Source organism: Loxodonta africana, chromosome X, assembly GCF_030014295.1.
Source record: "Loxodonta africana isolate mLoxAfr1 chromosome X, mLoxAfr1.hap2, whole genome shotgun sequence".
NCBI classification, from domain to species: Eukaryota; Metazoa; Chordata; class Mammalia; order Proboscidea; family Elephantidae; genus Loxodonta; species Loxodonta africana.
The window spans coordinates 97,038,725-97,059,895 of NC_087369.1; the positions used below are offsets into that span (position 1 = coordinate 97,038,725).

The following is a 21,171-nucleotide window of genomic DNA, read 5'->3' on the forward strand; positions in this document are numbered from 1 at the left end:
AATAGTCGTATTAACTGGTCTTCCTTATAGGCCTACCGATATTACCCTATCACTGACAGTGTTGTACTTTAGGATAGATCTTGAAATGTTCTTTTGTGTCAATGAATGTGACACCATTCCTCTTTGATTTGTCATCTGGCATAGTGTATCATTTTCTGATTCAATATGGCCAATATCTATCTATTCCTTTATGTGTTGCATTTCATTTTTTTTTCTATTGTACTTTAGATGAAGGTTTACAGAACAAACTAGTTTCTCATTAAACAGTTAATACACATATTGCTTTGAGACATTGGTTAACAACCCCACAACTTGTCAACACTCTCCCTTCTCAAACTTGAGTTCCCTATTACCAGCTTTCCTGTCCCCTCCTGCCTTCTTGTCCTTGTCCCTGGGCTGGTGTGCCCCTTTATGGGCCTGTCCAATCTTTGGCTAAAGAGTGAACCTCAGGAGTGATTTAATTACTGAGCTGAAAGGGTGTCTGGGGGCCATACTCTCAGGGTTTCTCCAGTCTCTGTCAGGCCAGCAAGTCTGGTCTTTCTTTTGAGTTCTACATTTTTCTCCAGCTCTGTCTGGGACCCTCTATTTTGATCTCTGTCAGAGAAATCTGTGGCAGTAGCTGGGCACCATCCAGTTTTACTGGACTCAGTCTGGTGGAGGCCGTGGTAGACTTGGTCCATTAGTCCTTTGGGCCAATCTTTCCCTTGTACCTTTAGTTTTCTTCATTTTTCCTTCTCCTGAAGGGCTGAGACCAGTGGAGTATCCTAGATGTCCTCTTACAGGCATTTAAGACACAGAGACTTCTCACCAAAGTAGAATGTAGAGCATTTTCTTTGTAAACTATGTTATGCCAATTGAACTAGATGTTCCCCTAGATCATGGTCCCCACAGCCCTCAGCCCAGCAATTCGGCCCCTCAGGGAATTTGGATGTGTCTACAGAGCTTCCATGACTTTGCCTTGTACAAGTTGTGCTGGTTTCCCCAGTATTGTGTACTCTCTTACCCTTTACCAAAGTTACCAGTTATCTATTGTCTATTTGGTGTTTTCCATCCCCACCCCTCCTCTCCTTGATAACTATGAAAGACGGTTTATTTTTGTGTGCATTTCATTTTTGACAACTTCCAATTTTTCTAGATTCATACTGTGCGCATTCCACAGCCCAATTATTAATGGATGATTGCAGCTGTTTCTTTCATTTTGAATTGTGCCTCATCAGCAAATGAAGGTCCCCAAAGCTGTACTCCATCCACATCATTAAAGCTGACTTTCTTTGAGAAGGTAGCTCTTCTCCAGTTGTATTTTGAGTGCATTCCAACCTGAAGGCTCATCTTCTGGCACTATATCTGTGTTAGTCGTCTAGTGCTGCCATAAAAGAAATACCACAAGTGGATGGCGTTAACAAAGAGAAATTTATTTTCTCACAGTCTAGTAGGTAACAAGTCCAAATTCAAGGCGTCGGCTCCAGGGGAAGTCTTTCTCTCTCTGTTGGCTCTGGAGGAAGGTCCTTGTTCTCAATCTTTTTGTGGTCGAGGAGCTTCTCAGGCGCAGGGACCCTGTGTCCAAAGAATGCGCTCTGCTCCCGGTGCTGCTTTCTTCATGGTATGAGGTCCCCAACTCTCTGCTTGCTTCCCTTTCCTTTTATGAGAGAGAAAAGGTGGTGCAGGCCATGCCCCAGGGAAACTCCCTTCACATTGGATTAGGGATGTGACCTGCGTAAGGGTGGTGTTACAATCCCACCTTAATCCTTCTAACATAAGATTACAATTACAAAATGGAGGAAAACCACAAGATGCTGGGAATCATGGCCTAACCAAGTTAATACACACATGTTTTCAATCCATGACAATATCGAACAATATTTTGCTTCTATTCCTGAGGTTTTCACTGGCCAATTCTTTCAGAATTTGACCACCACGTCCTTCTTCCTAGTCTGTTGTTGTCTAGAAGCTCTACTGAAACCTGTCCACCATGGGTGACCCTCTGGTATTTGAGATGCAGGTGGCATAGATTCCAGCATCACAGCAACTCTCAAGCTACTACAGAACAACAAAAACACAAATGGTGGACGTTTTGGATAGCTTTGTCAAAATGCTCTTCCTTAAACTGAATCAATATCTATTGTTCTATTACTTCTAGGCATTGGTTTTACTCCTTCACTCCAGATCCACATCGCTCCAAACTCCTTGTTCTACATTCCAGCTACCAACTTTGTGAAGGGTAAGATTTTACTTGTTTTCACATTAAACATCCCTAGTCTTTAAATATATGCATCCCATAATCACTCGTGGTGGTGCAAATATATATACATGTAGGTTTTTTGGGGTTATATATATATATTTCCCCATTTTATGTGACTGATGGGCAAATTATCACTCAGCCTCAGATTTATGTGCAAAATGAGAGAAACTGTTTTTAACTCTTTACTCTCCTGGATTATATGTAATCTTACTCCCTTAAGCATAGTTATAAATCTATGGAATTATTCTGTGTCTTCTCAACCAGGACTCCTATGTAGTGACCCCAAAAACAAAATGGCTATTAAGCATGACAAGTACATTTTCTATGAAAACAATATGAAACTATATTCCAATCTTCTTTTAATTTTAATGTATTTTATTATATATTTTGTTATCATTTTATGCTATACATAAACGGTACACCTTTCTGTTAGCCATTCATTTCACAAATATTTATTGCTACTGAGAAGAACATTATGCTTGGTAAAGTAGAGGGTCATTGAAAAAGTGGAAGAACCTCAACGAGATGGACTGACTCAGTGGCTGAAACAATGGGCTCAAACATAGCAATATTGCGAGGATAGTGCAGGACCAGGCAGTGTTTTGTTTTGCTGTACATAGGGTTGCCATTAGTCAGAACCAACTCAATGGCACCTAACAACAGCAACAACACTGTGTACCAATTACTGCTCTCGTGCAAGAAATGCAGTGGCAAACAAAACAGCATAGTCTGTGTTCTCACGGACCTTAAACTTACATTATCTAATAGGGTCATAGAAAATAAACTTGTAGATAAGCAAATACAACTGACAAATTTTGACCAAGTGTTGTTATGAAGGAAAAGCTGGAAAACGTAGTTATAATGATACAGTGTAGTGAAGTGTTTTCCAAATTTACCTAAACATAAAAATTATTGGAGAAATTAAAAAATACAGAACCCTAGGTCTTCCACTGTAAATCCTGATTCAGTAGGTCGGGGATGGGATGAGGTAATCTGGATTTTTTTTTCTCTTGAATCTAGATTTTTAAGAAGCATCCAAAGTGATGCTTATGATAAAACATACACCGGTGAAGTGTAAAAATGCTAGACTGGGAATAAAGAGACCTGGATTTTAGCCACTGACTGTGTGACCTTGGGCAAGGCATCCCCTTATCTGGTCTCATTTTTCTTAAATATAAAATGAGGACATTGAACTCAATTTCAAGGTACCCTCCAGCTCTGAGTCAAAGTTTATGGCAGATAACAGAAAAATTACTATATTTGTTTTGTGCACAAGTTGCAGGGATTATATCTAATGCAATAAGAAAGGTCAAAATTACATAAATGAAAACTCTTTTATTTAAATAAATTTCAAATCTAGCCATGCTCCTTTGAAAATAAATATAACCTGAAATGTAAAAACACACATTTTCCATAAAATTCTTTAAGTCTTGAAAAATGTATTTTGAACATTCAAACGTGTTGTTCATACAAACGTTTGATCACACAAGAGTATATTTTGACATATGTTCACTATAACCCAAACACGGGAAAGACAGGCATTAAACTGAACTCTAATGAGACAGGGGAGGGGACCAACTTTTAGGAGGGATCTGTGGTACTTCACACTTATTATGCATATATATTACCTCAAAACGACCCTCTGCTATTTATACCCATTTATTATACGTGGAACCTGAAGCCCAGAGACATTAAATAATTTGACCATGCAAAAAAAAAAAATTTTTTTTTAAATCGTAAGTTCCTTGGGTGAGCTGTATTTTTTCCTTAGCACCTAGAAGAGTCCTGACATGTAATAAGTGCTCAGTTTACCTTTTCAAAATAAGTCAGTAAAAAATAGTCACTAACCTGGGAATGAAATTCCCAAGTTAAAGAAATGAGCACATAATTAATAATACTTAATAAGTTCAAAGGAAAAATATGCCAAGTTTCCTTCTTAGACTTTTCAGGAATACATAACAGGAAAAAAATGAACCTAAAATTTCCAAATTATACCCCACCTAATAATTTTTTTAATGATTAACTTGACATTATAGGCAAACTTTGCCTATAATGTCAAGTTAATCATTAAAAAAATTATTAGGTGGGGTATAATTTGGAAATTAGTAACCCAAAACTCGCTGCCATGGAGTCAATTCTGACTCATAATGACCCTATAGGATACAGTATAACTGCCCCATAGGGTTTCCAAGGAGCGGATGGGGGATTTGAACTGCCAACCTTTTGATTAGCAGTTGAACACTTAACCACTGAGCCACTAGGGCTCCAAATTAGTAATAAAACCGTAAAAACCCATTGCCTTCAAGTCGATTCCGACTCATAGTGACCCTATAGGACAGAGTAGAACTGCCCCACAAAGTTTCCAAGAAGCACCTGGTGGAATTGAACTGCTCATCTTTTGGTTAGCAGCTATAGCTCTTAATCACTACAGCACCAGGCTTTCCGAAATTAGTAATAAGTACCTATAAAATTAAACATACCAAAAACAAATACAAAAAATAAGTAAATTATGAGCTCCAGGGAAAAAATGTGCAGGAAAGATATAATAATAATAGCATACAATATAATTCAAAGTGAAAGTATTTACATAGTCATAATAATGTTAACATTAAATATTGAACTAGCTAATATTACAAAATAACTATATTAGAAGGATAAAGAGATAAGAAGCATGCAATGTATGTGAAAGGATCAAAGAGGAGTTCCTGAAAGGGCTATAAAACCTCACATTTCACAGTGGAAAATGAATTAACAAGGGCTAATACCGAAATGGAAACTCTGGAGGTGTAGTGGTTAAGAGCTACGACTGCTAACCAAAAAGTTCGGCAGTTCGAATCCACCAGGCAGTCCTTGGAAATCCTACGGGGCAGTTCTACTCTGTCCTATAGGGTCGCTGTGAGTTGGAATCGACTAGACGGCAACAGGTTTTGTTTTTGTTTTTGTTTTTTTAACACTGGAAAAAAAAGAAGTAGATACATAAACATGGATGACAAAGACTTTTGACTGTTCACCAGTATCTGTTCCCCCCATTGGCCAGAATAATAGAATAGTTAGGTGAGTAAATGGCTGGTTGCCCACAGTAAAACTACACTTCCACCTTTCTTTGCAGTTAGGTATGACTATGTGACTAATATTTAGCCAATGGCATATAAATAAAAGTGTTTTGTAGCAGACCTGCTAATCCCCTTTAAAAGATAGGCAATATAAGCCGTTTGTCCCTTCTTCCTTCCTCTCCCAGACATGCTGTCTGGAATATAAATGTCATTATTTTGGAGTTTGAAGACAAAATGGTAAGGTGGAAGGCACCTGAGTGTCTGAGGACATCATAGCGCAGAACTGACATACCAGCTGTAAACTGTATACCTTTGAACTTAAACAATGAACAGAAATATTTTGACTAAGCCAGTTATTTTGAGTTTTTATGTTATTCACTGTCAAACTTGATTCTAATTAATGTAGCTCATTATTCATGCTGTTAGCTGCCGTTGAGTCAGTTCCGACTCAGAGTGACCCTATGTACAACGGAACGAAACACTGCCCAATCCTGCGCCATCCTCACAATCATTGTTATGTTTTAGCCCATTGTTGCTGCAGCTGTGTCAATCCATCTCGTTGAGGGCTGTCCTCTTTTTTGCTGACACTCTACTTTACCAAGCATGATGTCCTTCTCCAGAGAATGGGCCCTCCTGATAACATGTCCAAAGTTATCTGAATCAAAGTCTCGCTATCCTTGCTTCCAAGGAGAATTACAGCTGTACTTCTTCCTAGACAGATTCGTTTGTTCTTCTGGCAATCTATGGTATATTCATTATTCTTCACCAACACCATAGTTCAAAGGCGTCAAATTCTTCTTCGGTCTTCCTTATTCACTGTCCAGTTTCCACATGCGTATCATGGCTTGGGTCAGGCCCACCTTAGTCCTCAAAGTGACATCTTTGCTTTTTAATACTTTAAAGAGCTCTTTTGCAGCAAAGTTGTCCAATGCAATGCCTACTTTGATTTCTTGACTGCTGCTTCCAAGGACATTGATTGTGGATCCAAGTAAAATGAAGTCCTTAGACAACTTCAATATTTTCTCCATTTATCATGATTTTGCTTATTGGTCCAGTTGTGAGGATTTTTGTTTTCTTTATGTTGAGGCGCAATCCATTCCAAAGGCTGCAATCTTTGATCTTCACCAGTAAGTGCTTTAAGTCCTCTTCACTTTCAGCAAGCAAAGTCGTGCCACCTTCACATCCTGGGCTGTTAATGAGTCTTCTCCAATCCTGATGCCCTGTTCTTCTTCATATAGTCCAGCTTCTCGGATTATTTGCTCAGCATACAGATTGAATAGGTATGGTGAAAGAATACAACCCTGATTCACATCTTTCCTGACTTTAAACCACACAGCATCCCCTTATTCTGTTTGAACGACTGCCTCTTGGTCTATTACAGGTTCCACATGAGCACAAGAAAGTGTTCTGGGCCTTTCATTCTTTGAAATGTTGTTCATAATTTGTTATGATTCACAAAGTTGGATGCCTTTGCATAGTCAATAAAACATCTTTCTGGTAGTCTCTGCTTTCAGCCAGGATTCATCTGACATCAGCAATGATATCCCTTGCTCCATTTCTTCTGAATCCAGCTTAAATTTCTGGCAGTTCCCAGTCGATGTAATGCTGCAACTGCTTTTGAATGATACTCAGCAAAATTTTACTTGTATGTGATATTAATAATATTGTTCAATAATTTCCACATTCTGTTGGATCACTGTTCTTTGGAATGGCCACAAATATGGATCTCTTCCAGTTGGTAGGCCAGGCAGCTGTTCTCCAAATATTTTGGCATAGATGAGTGAGCACCTCCAGTGCTGCATCTGTTTCTTGAAACATCCCAGTTGGTATTCCATGAATTCCTGGAGCCTTCTTTTTTGCCAATGCCTTTTTTTGTTTTTTCAGTGCTGCTTGGACTTTTTTCTTCAGTACTGTTGGTTCTTGATCATATGCTACCTCCTGAAATGGTTGAAAGTCGACCAATTCTTTTTGTTACAGTGACTCTGTATACTCATTGCTTCCATCTTCTTTTGATGCTTCCTGTGTCATTCAATATTTTCCCTATAGAGTCCTTCACTATTGCAACTCGAGGTTTGAATTTTTTAAATAATTTTTCTTGTGCTTTAAGTGAAAGTTTACAAATTAAGTCAGTCTCTCACATAAAAACTTATATATACCTTACTACATACTCCCAATTACTCTCCCCCTAAAGATACAGCCCACTCCCTCCCTCCACTCTCTCTTTTCTTATACATTTCACCAGCTTCTAAACCCCTCTACCCTCTCATCTCCCCTCCAGGCAGGAGATACCAACAAGGTCTCAAGTGCCCACCTGATCCAAGAAGCTCACTCCTCACCAGCATCCCTCTCTAACCCATTGTCCAGTCCAATCCATGTCTGAAGAGTTGGCTTCGGGAATGGTTCCTGTCCTGGGCCAAGAGAAGGTTTGGGGGACATGACCACCAGGGTCCTCCTAATCTCAGTCAGACCATTAAGTCTGGTCTTTTTATGAGAATTTGGGGGCTGCATCGCATTGCTCTCCTGCTCCCTCAGGGGTTCTCTGTTGTGTTCCCTGTCAGGGCGGTCATCGGTTGTAGCTGGGCACCATCTAGTTCTTATGGTCTCAGGATGATGTAGTCTCTGGTTCATGTGGCCCTTTCCGTCTCTCAGGCACATAATTACATTGTGTCCTTGGTGTTCTTCATTCTCCTTTGATCCAGGTGGGTTGAAACTCATTGATGCATCTTAGATGGCCGCTTGCTAGCGTTTAAGACCCCAGATGCCACTCTTCAAAGTGGGATGCAGAATGTTTTCTTAATAGATTTTATTATGCCAATTGACTTGACCATGGTTCCCAAACCCCTGCCCCTGCTTTGCTGACCTTGGAAGCATCCAGTCTATTCAGGAAACTTCTTTGCTTTTGGTTTAGTCCCGTTGTGCTGACCTCCCCTGTATTGTGTGTTGTCTTTCCCTTCGCCTAAAATACTTCTTATCTACTATCTAACTAGTGAATACCCCTCTCCCAACCTCCCTCCCTCCCCCCTCTTATAACCACAAAAGAGTGTTTTCTTCTCTGTTTAAACTATTTCTCAAGTTCTTATAATAGTGGTCTTATAAAATATTTGTCCTTTTGCAACTGACTAATTTCACTTAGCATAATGCCTTCCAGGTTCCTCCATAGTATGAAATGTTTCACAGGTTCCTCACTGTTCTTTATCGATGCTTAGTATTCCATTGTGTGAATATACCATAATTTATTTATCCATTCATCCTTTGATGGGCACCTTGTTTGCTTCCATCTTTTGATTATTGTAAACAGTGCCGCAATAAACATGGATGTGCATACATCTGTGTAGAGACTCTTATTTCTCTAGGATATATTCCGAGGAGTGGGATTGCTGGGTTGTATGGTAGTTCTATTTCTAGCTTTTTAAGGAAGCGCCAAATTTATTTCCAAATTGTTTGTACCATTTTACATTCCCACCAGCGGTGTATAATGTTCCAATCTCTCCACAACATCTCCAACATTTATTATTTTGTGTTTTTTGAATTAATGCCAACCTTGTTGGAGTGAGATGAAATCTCATTGTAGTTTTGATTTGCATTTCTCTAATGGCTGATGATCGTGAGCATTTCCTCATGTATCTGTTAGCTACCTGAATGCCTTCTTTAGCGAAGTGTCTATTCATACCTTTTGCCCATTTTGAATTGGGTTATTTGTCTTTTCGTAGCTGAGTTTTTGCAGTGTCATGTAGATTCTAGAGATCAGGCCCTGATTGGAAATATCATAGCTAAAAACTTTTTCCCAGTCTGTAGGTTGTCTTTTTATTTTGATGTGTAGGATAGTTTGTCTCCTTTGTGGTTACCTTATTATTTACCCCTATTTTTCTAAAATTTAAACCTAAATTTTATTTCTTTGTATCACCTTATCTTCCTCTCCATATGGAAGATCTGTGACTACTTTTAGTCCCTCTTTTTTGTTTTAATGTTGTCTTCTTTTAGATAATAACATCTTTGTAACCCTGTTTTAAGTGTTTTTTTTAATCTTAATTTATTTTTTTGATTTCCCTCTCTGGGTTGACTTCTGACTGCTCTGCCCAGTGTTTTAATCTTGGGTTGATACCTGATAATATTGATTTTCTAACCAAAGAACTCTCTTTAGTATTTCTTGTAGTTTTGGTCTGGTTTTTACAAATTCCCTAAACTTGTGTTTATCTGGAAATGTCTTAATTTCACCTTCATATTTAAGAGACAGGTTTGCTGGATTTATGATTCTTGGCAGGCAATTTTTTTCCTTCAATTTTTTATATATGTCATCCCATTCCCTTCTTGCCTGCATGGTTTCTGCTGAGTAGTCCGAGCTTATTCTTATTGGCCCTCCTTTGTAGGTGACTTTTCGTTTATCCCTCGCTGCTCTTATAATCCTCTCTTTATCTTTGGTTTGGCAAGTTTAATTATAATATGTCTTTCTTACTTTCTTTCAAGATCTACCTTATGTGGAGTTCAATGAGCATCTTGGATAGTTATCTTCTCATCTTTCACAATATCAGGGAAGTTTTCTGCCAACAAATCTTTGGCAGTTCTCTCTGTATTTTCCGTTATCCCTCCCTGTTCTGATACTCCAATCGCTCGTAGGTTATTTCTCTTGATAGAGTCCCACATGATTCTTAAGGTTTCTTCATTTTTTTTAATTATTTTATCTGATTTTCTTCAAATATATTAGCACCAAGTGATTTATCTTCGAGTTCAGAAATTCTGGCTTCAACTCAATTCTGCTCATCTGACTTTCTATTGAGTTGTCTACTTCTGTAATTTTATTGTTAATTTTCTGAATTTCTGATTGCTGTCTGTCTATAGTTTTTCCAGCTTATTAAACTTTTCATTATGTTCCTGAATGATCTTTCTAATTTCTTCAGTTGCTTTATCTGTGTGTTCCTTGGCTTGTTCTGCGTATTGCCTCATTTCCTTCCTGATGTCTTGAAGGGTTCTGTGTATTCAACTTTTCTATTCTATCTCCGGTAATTCCAGGAATGCACTTTCATCTTGAAGATCCCTGGATTCTTTGTTTTGAGAGTTTGTTGAGGTGACCATGACCTGTTTCTTTATGTGACTTGATACTGACTGTTGTCTCCGAGCCATTTATGAGTTATTGTATTAGTTTATGCTTGCTTACTGTGTCATAGCTTCTCGCTTTGTTTTGTTTTGTTATACCCAAATGGGTTGCTTGAGTGAGCTAGCTTGATTATTGTTGCCTTTGGAGCTCTGATATCCTGTCTGCAGATGGCTAGAGCTGTTATCAGATATCTCAGTCTAGGAGTCCATTCAGTTTTCTTGTAGGAATTCAGCTCAGATTTCCAGGTAGCTGATCATCAAGTGTGTGGTACAGGCTCTGTCTTACAGTCTTAGAGGGGCAGGGGTGATTGGTGTATATACCAGTATCTGATTGCAGCAGGCGTTCATTCTCTGAACAAGGCAGGTGGCTGAGAACCGACCCCCGAGTGTCTCTGAGGAAAGCGTGTCCCTGTTTCCTAGAGCGGGCAGGTGGGAGGGTTCTGAAGATGGACCATGGGCACCCAAAGTTTTTGGTTGTAAGGACTGGGAGGTACCAGTTATCCTTGGACCCCATCACGGGTGGCTGAGTGACCTGAGTGGAGTCACCAGTCCTCAGGTCCCTGATGTGGGTAGGAGAGGACCTTGTTTAATAGGCAAAGCAATATCAAACATCAAACACCCTCCTCTTCACTGCACAGCTGAAACAGTTGGAGTCTGCCAACAAGGGCCTATTCTCCTGAAATAGGCTCACACAGGTCCATGCAGAGGGAAAAGTTGCTCAAAGTCCACGGACTGTTTATGCCTGGATAGGTGCCGCTTCTGTCCTGTACTCCCCCAGTTAGTGGAGCTAGCAAATTATCTTTTCCCCCAGTTGCAAATTTTTTCCTTCGCCAAGGCCAGGAGGATGGATCTAGGTGCTCAACAGTGCCTATGTCATGCCCAGAGATTTCAGCCGCTGAAGCCAGCTTGTGGGCGGGGGGTGCTGTAAAATATACACAAGTATTTAGCTTTTGCCAAGAGAGCCGTTCTTCTCTGGTTGCAGAGGTGTGAGTAGGCTGTGTGGCTGGCTGCTACTCCCTGAGGAAACTGTGGCTGAAAGCTATAGTACCAGCCTGCCACTGCTGCTCTGGGAATGGTACCTGAGGGCTTCCCGTGATTCAGGTCCGGTAGCTTTTCTCCGCTTCTGAACATTCTCTTCCTCCCCCTGCCCCTCGGTTCGTTTTCTAAGCTTGCCTTTGAAGCTCAGGGCTACCAGCTTGTCGCAAATATACTTGTTTCACTTGTTTTTTTGGGTCTTTGTTGTAAAGAAGGCTCACCAGAAGCATCTGTCTATTCCGCCATCTTGGCTCTGCCTCTACATTCAAGGTTTGAATTTTTTCTTCAGTTTTTTCAGCTAAACAAATGCTGAGTGTATTCTATCCTTTGGGTTTTCTGATTTCAGGTCTTTGCACATTATAGTACTTTACTTTGTCTTCTCGAGCTGCCCTTTGAAATCTTCTGTTTAGCTCTTTTACTTCATCATTTCTTCCTTTCACTTTAGGTACTCTATGTTGAAAAGCAAGCCTCATAGTCTCTTCTGAAATCCATTTCGTTCTTTTCTTTCTTTACTGTCCTTTTAATGACCTCTTGCTTTCTTAAGGTATGATGTCTTTGGTGTCATTCAACAATTGGTCTGGTCTTCGGTATTAGTGTTTTATGCATCAAATCTATTCCTGAGATGGTCTCTGAATTCAGGTGAGTATACTCAAGGTTATGTTTTGGCTCTTGTGGATTTGCTCTAATTTTCTTCAGCTTCAACTTGAATTTGCATATGAGCAATTGATGGTCTGTTCCACAGTCAGCCTGGGTGTTGTTCTAACTGATGATATTGAGCTTCTCTATTGTTTCTTTCTACATGTGTACTAGATTTGATTCCTGTGTATTCCAGCCTGGTGACATCCATGGGTGTAGTCGCCTTAATTTCTTCTATAACACAGTAGTTGTTGAGCAAGGTGCTGTTCACTTTCCATATATTTAATTTTTTTCCTTGCTTTTTCTGTTACAGATTTTTTAATTTTATGGCTTTATGGGCAGAAAATACACTTTGTAATATTTTTGTTATGGCTTGCTTTGTGGCCTAATGTGTGGTCTGTTCTGAAGAATGTTCCATGTGAGTTGGAAAAGAAAGTACACTTGGCTGCTGTTGGGTGGAGTGTTCTGTATATGTCTATGAGATCAAGTTGATCGATTGTGGCATTTAGATCTTCCGTGTCTTTTTTGAACTTGTTTCTTGATGTTCTGTCCTTTACTGAAATCTGTATTTTGAAGTCTCCTATTTTTTTACTATTATTGTGGGGCTGTCTATTTCTCTTTTCAATGCTGTTAGAGTTTGTTTTAGGTATTTTGGAGCCCTGTCATTGGGTGCATAAATATTTATTACTGTCATGTTCTCCTAGTACATTGACCCTTTAATCATTGTACAATGTTCTTGCTTATCCTTTGTGGTGGATTTTACTTTAAAGTCTACTTTGTCAGAGATTAATATTGCCACTCCTGCTCTGTTTTTGATTGTTGTTTGCTTGGTATGTTTTTTCTATACTTTGAGTTTTAGTTTGTTTTTGTCTTTGAGTCTAAGATATGTCTCTTGTAGGCAGCACATAGACAGATCTTGTTTTTTTTTATCCTTTCTGCCACTCTCTGTCTCTTTATTGGTGCATTTAGTCCATTTATGTTCAGCATAATTACTGTTTTTCTTGTTTTTTTTATTTTGGTGTGTAGAATTGTTAGTTTCCTTTATGGTTACCTTAATATTTACCTCTATTTTTCTAAGTTTAAACCAATCTTTTATTTGTTGATATCGCATTCACTTCCTCTCCATGTGAAGGATCTATGACTACGTTATTTAGTCCCTCTGTTTTAATGTTGTCATCCTTTACATATTGACATCTCTGTTTCCCTATTTTCAGTGTTTTGACTTTGGCTTTTTTGTGTGACTTCCCTATCTGGGTTGATATCTGGTTGTTCTGTCCTGTGTTCTAGTCTTGGGTTGTTATCTGATGTTATTGATTTTCTGACCTGAGGACTCCCTTTAGTATTTCTTGAAATTTTGGTTTGGTTTTTACAAATTCCTTAAACTTCTCTTTATCTGGAAATGTCCTAATTTTGCTATCATATTTGAGAGACAGTTTTGCTGGATATATAATTCTTGGCTGGCCACTTTTTTTTCCTTCAAGGCTTTATATATATCATCCCATTGCCTTTTTGCCTACATGGTTTCTGCTGAATAGTCAGAGCTTAGTCTTATTGACTCTCCTTTGTAGGTGACTAAAAAAAAAAAAAAAAATTTTTTTTTTTTTTTTTTATCCTTTTGTCACTAGCTGCTCTTAAAATTCTCTTTATCTTTGGTTTTGGCAAGTTTGATTATAATATGTGTTGGTGACTTTCTTTTGGGATATCCCCTGTGTATGGTTCAATGAGCTTCTTGGATAGATATCTTCTCTTCTTTCATGATATCAGGGAAGTTTTCTGCCAACAAATCTTCAACAAATCTCTCTGTATTTTCTGTTATCCCCCCCTTGATCTTGCACTCCAGTCACTCATAGGTTATTCCTCTTGATAGAGTCCCACATAATTATTAGAATTTCTTTATTTTTTAAAAATTCTTTTATCTGATTTTTCCTCAAATATATTGGTGTCACGTGCTTTATCTTCAGTCTCACTAATTCTCACTTCCATTTCTTCAATTCTGCTGCTATGACTTTCTATTGAGTTATCTAATTCTGAAATTTTATTGTTAATCTTTTGGTTTTCTGTTTATGGATTCTTGCAGCCTGCTGAATTTGTCATTATGCTCTTGTAAAACCTTCTTAAGTTCCTCTGTTACTTTGTCTGTGTGTTCCTTGGCTTGGTCTGTGTTTTGCTTGATCTCCTTCCTGATCTCTTGAACGGCTCTGTGTATTAATCTTTTGAATTCTACCTCTGGTAATTCCAAGAAGTTATCTTCCTCCCTTGGAAACTCTATGGGGCAGTTCTACTCTGTCCTATACAGTTGCTATGAGTCAGAATTGACTCGATGGCCGTGGGTTTTGTATCTTCCTCCAGGAGGTTTCTTGGTGCTTTGTTTTGGTCACTTGCTGAAGCCATTATGGTTTTCCTTCTTATGTGATGTTGATATTGACTGTTGTCTCTGAACCATCAATCCCAGTGCCCCCGCCATCGAGTTGATTCTGACTCATAGTGGCCCTACAGGACAGAGTAGAACTGCCCCACAGAGTTTCCAGGGAGTGCCTGGCAGATTCAAACTGCCGATCCTTTGGTTAGCAGCCATAGCACTTAACCACCAGGGTTTCCGAACCATCAATAAACTATTATATTAATTTATTTTATGTTTGCTTACCATGTCCTAAACCCAGGTGGCATAGTGGCTAAGTGCTATGGCTGCTAACCAAAGGATCGGCAGTTCGAATCTGCCAGGCACTCCTTGGAAACTCTATGGGGCAGTTCTACTCTGTCCTGTAGGATCACTATGAGTTGGAATCAACTCGACGGCACTGGGTTTGGTTTGGTTTTTGGTACCATGTCCTAGCTTCTTGTTTTCTTTTGATATGCCCAAATAGGCTGGTTGCGTGAGCTACTTTGAGTATTGGCATCTTTGAGGCCTTCATGTCCTATCTCTAGGTGTTTGTAGCTGCTACTAGATATGCGAGTCCAGGAATCCATTTACTTTTCTTGTGTGCTCAGGTGTGCAGATCATAGGTCACCAAGTGTGTGGTGCAGGCTCTCGCCTACAGTCCTACACAAGGAGGGCTACATAGGGGTGACCGGAGCAGGCACAGGTATCTGGCTGCAGTAGGGAGTCAGCTGATGAGCAAGGCAGGGGCCTGACAGCTGACCCTGAGTGTCTGGGTGAAAGGCATGTCCCTGTTTGCTAGAGTGTGTAAGTGGGTGGGTTTCGCAGCAGGACTTTGGCCCCCAGTGCTATTGGCTGTAAGGGCTAGTGAGTACCACTTATTCTTAGACCCCTGTAACAGGTGGCTAGGTGGAGTGGGTGGGGTCACCAGTCCTCAGGCCCCTGACGTAGGTAGGTGCAGGCCCTGCTTAATGGTCAGGGCGGTGTCAAATATCAGGAATCTGCCACTCCTCCTTATGGTTGCTGCAGTTGAAAACAGGCTTCAGGTATATATCCATTTTGTACTGTGCTAGTGAGGGCCTACACTGTTGAAATGGGCCCACTCTGGTCTATGCTGGGGTGAAAGGCATTCAAAGTCTGTGGACCCTGTATGTCTGTGCCTAGCAAAAGGGCTGTGCCTGCCCTGAGTTTCAAGCTTAGGGGAGCTGGCAGAGTATTTTTTCCTGTTTGTTAATTTGTTCCCTCTACAAAACCAGGAGAATGGCTCAGGTGGCACAACAGGGTCTACTTCCTGCCCAGGGGGAACAGCAATTACTGAAGCCAAACCGGGACCCAGAGCAGAGTGAGGAGGGGGGAAGGCAAATGGGAGAGAGGTATTTCCCAAATGGGAGAAGGGTTTTTTTGATCCACAAAGTAGATTAGACCCTTGTACTTATCTTTCACTAATTGAGTGCTGTTTCTCCCTGCTTCTGCAAGCTTGAGCAGACTCTCCACTGCTCTATTTCTCCTGATGTGGGAAAAGTGTCCCAAGCACTACTTCTTGCCTCAGCCCATCAGCACTGGCCCATCCAGCTTGCAGAGTGCCAGTTAGGAAAGTCTGGCAAATCCTCACTGTTTCTAAACTGTCTCTCCCTCCCCCTGACACTCAGTCCGACTACTTAAGTTTGTCTTTGATGTTCAGGGCACCTTTTGTTGTTGTTGTTAGGTGCTGTTGAGCCAGTTCCGACTCTTAGCAACCCTATGCACAACAGAACGAAACACTGGTCCTGCGCCATCCTTACAATCGTTGTTATGCTTGAGCTCATTGTTGCAGCCACTGTGTCAATCCACCTTGTTGAGGGTCTTCCTCTTTTCCGCTAACCCTGTACTCTGCCAAGCATGATGTCCTTCTCCAGGGACTCAACCCTCCTGACAACATGTCCAAAGTATGTAAGATGCAGTTTCGCCATCCTTGCCTCTAAGGAGCATTCTGGCTGCACTTCCTCCAAGACAGATTTGTACATTCTTTTGGCAGTCCATGGTATATTCAATATTCTTCACCAACACCACAACTCAAAGGCGTCAATTCTTCTTCGGTCTTCTTTATTCATTGTCCAGCTTTAACATGCATCTGATATGATTGAAAATACTATGGCTTGGGTCAGACACACCTTAGTCTTCAGGGTGACATTTTTTCAACCTAGATTGTCATATTAATTGATTCACTTGTTTTTTGGGGTCTTTGTTGTAAGAGGGACCACAGGAAGCATCTGACTACTCTGCCGTCTTGGCCCCAGCTATCCCCAGTCTTATTTTGAGTGTCTTCCAACCTGAGGGGTTCATTTTACGTCAGTGTATCAGACAATCTCCCACTGCTATTCATAAGGTTTTCACTGGTCAATTTTTTCGGAAGTAGACCCCGCCAGGTCCTTCTTCCTAGTCTGTCTTTGGCTGGAAGCTCCTCTGAAACCTGTCCACCAACGGTGACCCTGCTAATATTTGAAATACTAGTGACAGTATTAGCAACAGGCAAAACACCACAGTAAGACAAATTTACAGATACATGTTGAATATTATTCATGTTGTTGTTGTTGTTAGGTGCCACTGAGTTGTTTTGACTCATAAAGACCCTATGTACAACAGAACAAAACACTGCCCAGTCTGATGCCATCCCCACAATCATGGCTAAAGGGTCATATGTCAATTCTAATTTTAGTTTTTTGAGGACCTGCTACATTGTTTTCCACGACAGCTGTACCATTTTGCATTTCCACCAGCTGTGGATAAGTGTTCCAATTTCCCCACATCCTTCCCAATATTTGTTATTATGATTTTTTTTTATCTTAGCCATCTTAGTGGGAGTGAAATGGTATCTCATTGTGGTTTTGATTTCCATCTCTCTGATGGCTAATTATGTTGAGCATATTTTCATGTGTTTGGTGTCCATTTGAATACCCTCTTTAGTGAAATATCTGTTCAAGTCCTTTGTCCATTTTATGATTGGGTTGTCTTTTTCTTGTTGAAGTTGTTGAAACTTTATATATATATTGAGAAAAAAAAAAAGAGAGAGACCTGCCTATGGGCATGGCTGAGAGGAGACTGTCCTGATCAAAGAACTGTATCCTGAGTCGTTCCTGAACCTGAATTGTAGCGTGTTACTTCCCTAATAAACCCCATAACTTCAAGTATGGTCTGTGAGTTCTGTGTGACCATTGCAACAAATTATCAAACTCAGCAGAGACGTAGAAAGTTCCGTGGGAGGGACAGTTGATGTCAGATTTGGTAGAAACGTTAGAGAGAGGAGGTATGTCTGACAGCTGCCTCCTAAGAATCAGCCCTGGGCTATTGATCTTAATTCTCCTTCCTCCTTGTGAAGTTAGACAAGGAGGTCAGACACCCCTGCCACACCGTTTTTATACACTGTGTATCTTTTTAAATAATATTTTATTGTGTTCTCAGCGAAGGTTTACCCAGCAGTTTAGGTTCCCACTCAACAATTTCTATACAAGTTGTTCCATTTTCATTGAGGTTCCATTTATTTATTTTGACTTTTGCTGCTTGTGCCTTTGATATTATATTGGATAATCCATTGTTAAAACTAGGCATGACAGCATTGTCCCTGCATTTTCTTCTGAGAATTTTATGATTTTAGTTATTAGCAAATTTAGGTCCTTAATCCATTTTGAATTTTTTTTTTTTGTATATGGTGTGAAGCATGTATCCTGTTTCATTTTTCTGAATGTGGAAATCCAGTCTTCCCAACACCATTTATTGAAGAGGCTCTTCTTTCCTCATTGAACGGACTTAGCACCCTTGTGAAAAATCAGTTGACAATAGAAGTGTAGCTTTATTTCTAGACTTTGAAGTCTATTCTATTGGTCTATGTGCCCATTTTATTGATTACAGTGGTCATATGTTTTAAAATCAGGAAGTGTGAGTCCTTCTTTGTTTTTCTCTTTCAACATTGCTTTAGCTATTTGGGTCATTTTGCCATTCCATATAAAGTTGAGGATTGGTTTTTCCATTTTTGCAAAGAAGGCTGTTGGAATTTTGGTCTGAATTGAGTTGAATCTATAGATTGGTTTGAGTAGTACTGACATCTTAATAATATTAAGTCTTCCAGTCCATGGACATGGACCATCTTTCCATTTATTTAAGTCTTCTTTAATATCTTCCAGCAGTGTTTTATAATTTTTAGCATATAAACCTTCACATCCTTGGTTAAATTCATTCCTAGGTATTTTATTGTGTAAGATGCTGTTGTAAATTGAATCATCCCCCTAATTTCCCTTTTAGATTTCTCATTGTTGGTGTGTAGGTACTGAACTCTTTGTTTGTTGACTTTTTTCCCTGAAACTTTGCTAAATTTCTCTATTAGCTCTAGAATTTTTCACATGGACTCTTTGGGTTTTTCTATATATAAGATCATGTCGTCTGTGAAGAGAGATCACTTTGCTTCTTTTCCAATCAGGATATCTGTTATTACTTTTTCTTGCCTTATTGCTCTGGCTAGGACTTCTAATGCAATATAATGGAATAAAAGTGGTGAGAGAGGGCACCCTTGTCTTATTCCTGATTTCAAGGGGAAAGCTCTCAGTCTTTCTCCATTAAGTATAATGTCGACCGTTATCATTTCATATATGCCCTGAATCATACTGAGGAATTTCCTTTCTATTCCAATGTTCTTGAGGGTTTTGGAAAAGGGTGTTGGATTTTACCAAATGTTTTTTCTAGATGCATAGAGATGTTCATGTGGCTCTTTTTCTTTGTTCTATCGATGTGGTGTATTGCGTTGATTGGTTTTCTAATGTTAAATCATCCTTGCATTCCTAGGATAAATCCCACTTGGTCATGGTGCATGACTCTTTAATATGCTGTTGGATTCTGTTTGCTAGTATTTTGTTTAAGCAGTACAATTTCTTATCTATCATTCATTATGTAACATGTGAGATGTATTTCTATTCAGCTTATGTATTTTTTAAACAATTACATTGAGATATATTTCAAATATCATACAATTCACTCATTTAAAGTGTACAATTCAATTTTTTTATATATTCAAAGTTGTGCAACCATCACCACAATCTAGTTTTAAAACATTTTCATAATCCTCCCAAAAAAACCAGTACCCATTAGCCATTACTCCCCATTCTCTCATACTCCCCTCCCACTTCAGCCCCTGGCAACCACTAATCTATTTTATGTCTCTATAACCCACTGCCGTTGAGTTGATTCCAACTTGCAGTGACCCTATAGGACAGAGTAGAACTGCCCAATAGAGTTTCCAAGGAGCGCCTGGGGGATTTGAACTGCTGACCTCTTGGTTAGCAGCCGTAGCACTTAACCACTATGCCACCAGTGTTTCCATGATTATAAGAACTTGTTGTTGCTGTTGTTAGGTGTCATCGAGTCAGTTCCAACTCATAGGGACCCTAAGTAAAACAGAACAAAACACTTCCTGGTCCTGTACCACCCTCTCAAGTGTTGCTATGTTTGAGCCCATTGTTGCATCCACTGTGTCAATCCATTTCGTTGAGAGTCTTCCTCTTCTTCTCTGAGCCTCTACAAAGCATGGTAACGTGTCCGAAGTATGTGAGACAAAGTCTCCCCATTGTGGCTTCTAAAGAGTATTCTGACTGTATTTATGTCTCTATAGATAACCCTATTCTGGATATTTCATATAAATGGAATCATATAATATGTAATCTTTTGTGATAGGCTTATTTCACTTAGCATAATATTTGCAAGGTTTATGCATGTTGTACCATGTATCAGTATTTCATTCCTTTTTATGGGTGAATACTATTCCACTGCATGTATATACCACATTTTTTTAAAATCCATTCACTTGATGGTTATTTGGGCTGTTTCCACATTTTGGCTATTAGTAGTGATGTCACTGTGAACATTTGTGTACAAGTTTTTGTGCAGGCATGCATTTTCAATTCTCTTGGGTATATATACCTAGGAGGAGGTCATATGGTAACTCTATGCTAATCTTTTTAAGGAAATGCCAGACTGTTTTCCAAAGAGGCTAAAACATTTTACATTCCCACCAACAGTGTACAAGGATTCCAATTTCTCCACATTGTGATCGGCATTTGTTATTATACGTCTTTTTTTTTTTTTTAATAGCCATCCCAATTTCCTGGCAACTAACAACAACAACAGTGGGTATGAAGTGGTATCTCATTGTGGTTTTGATTTGCATTTCTCTAATAATAACGTCAAGCATCTTTTCATGTGCTTATTAGCCGTGTGTATATCTTCTTTGACGAAATGCTTGTTTTTAAATTGGATTATTTGTCTTTTGAGTTTTAAGAGTTCTTTACATATTTTGGATACAAATCCGTTATCAGATATATGATTTTCAAATATTTTTTCCTGTTCTGTGGTTGTCTTTTCACTTTAGTAATGCTATCATTCGTAGCACCACATGCAGTGTTTTAAAACTTTCATTTATGCCACTTACCAACCACAACATGAAAATTATTGAAAATATCTTACCCGAACTATTTCACAGTCAACATTTAATTCAGTTGCAACTGCTTCAATTTTCTCTCTACAAACAGAGCCCAGGCTTGTCATGCCATTGTCCCAGTACTTCTTAAGAGTGGCTAAGTCTCGGTCACTGAACTGAGTGCGATCCTGTAGCTGTGAAAGAGATTTTTAAAAATCAGGATTATCAAAGGAAAGAATATTATAGAAACAATCATTAGGGTGAGATGTGTTAGGTTACTTTCAACACATAATATTAGCTA

General features: G+C 39.3%; 1 protein-coding gene across 1 annotated transcript in view; it reads right to left on the bottom strand.

The window, feature by feature from the left end:
* Positions 1 to 21,171, bottom strand: part of HDX (highly divergent homeobox) — a 135,619-nt gene that overhangs the window by 45,965 nt on the left and 68,483 nt on the right. Inside the window, exon 4 of the mRNA XM_003412703.4 lies at positions 20,918 to 21,064. Within this exon, the coding sequence (XP_003412751.1) occupies positions 20,918 to 21,064 (147 nt within the window). The remainder of the gene's footprint in view (positions 1 to 20,917; positions 21,065 to 21,171) is intronic.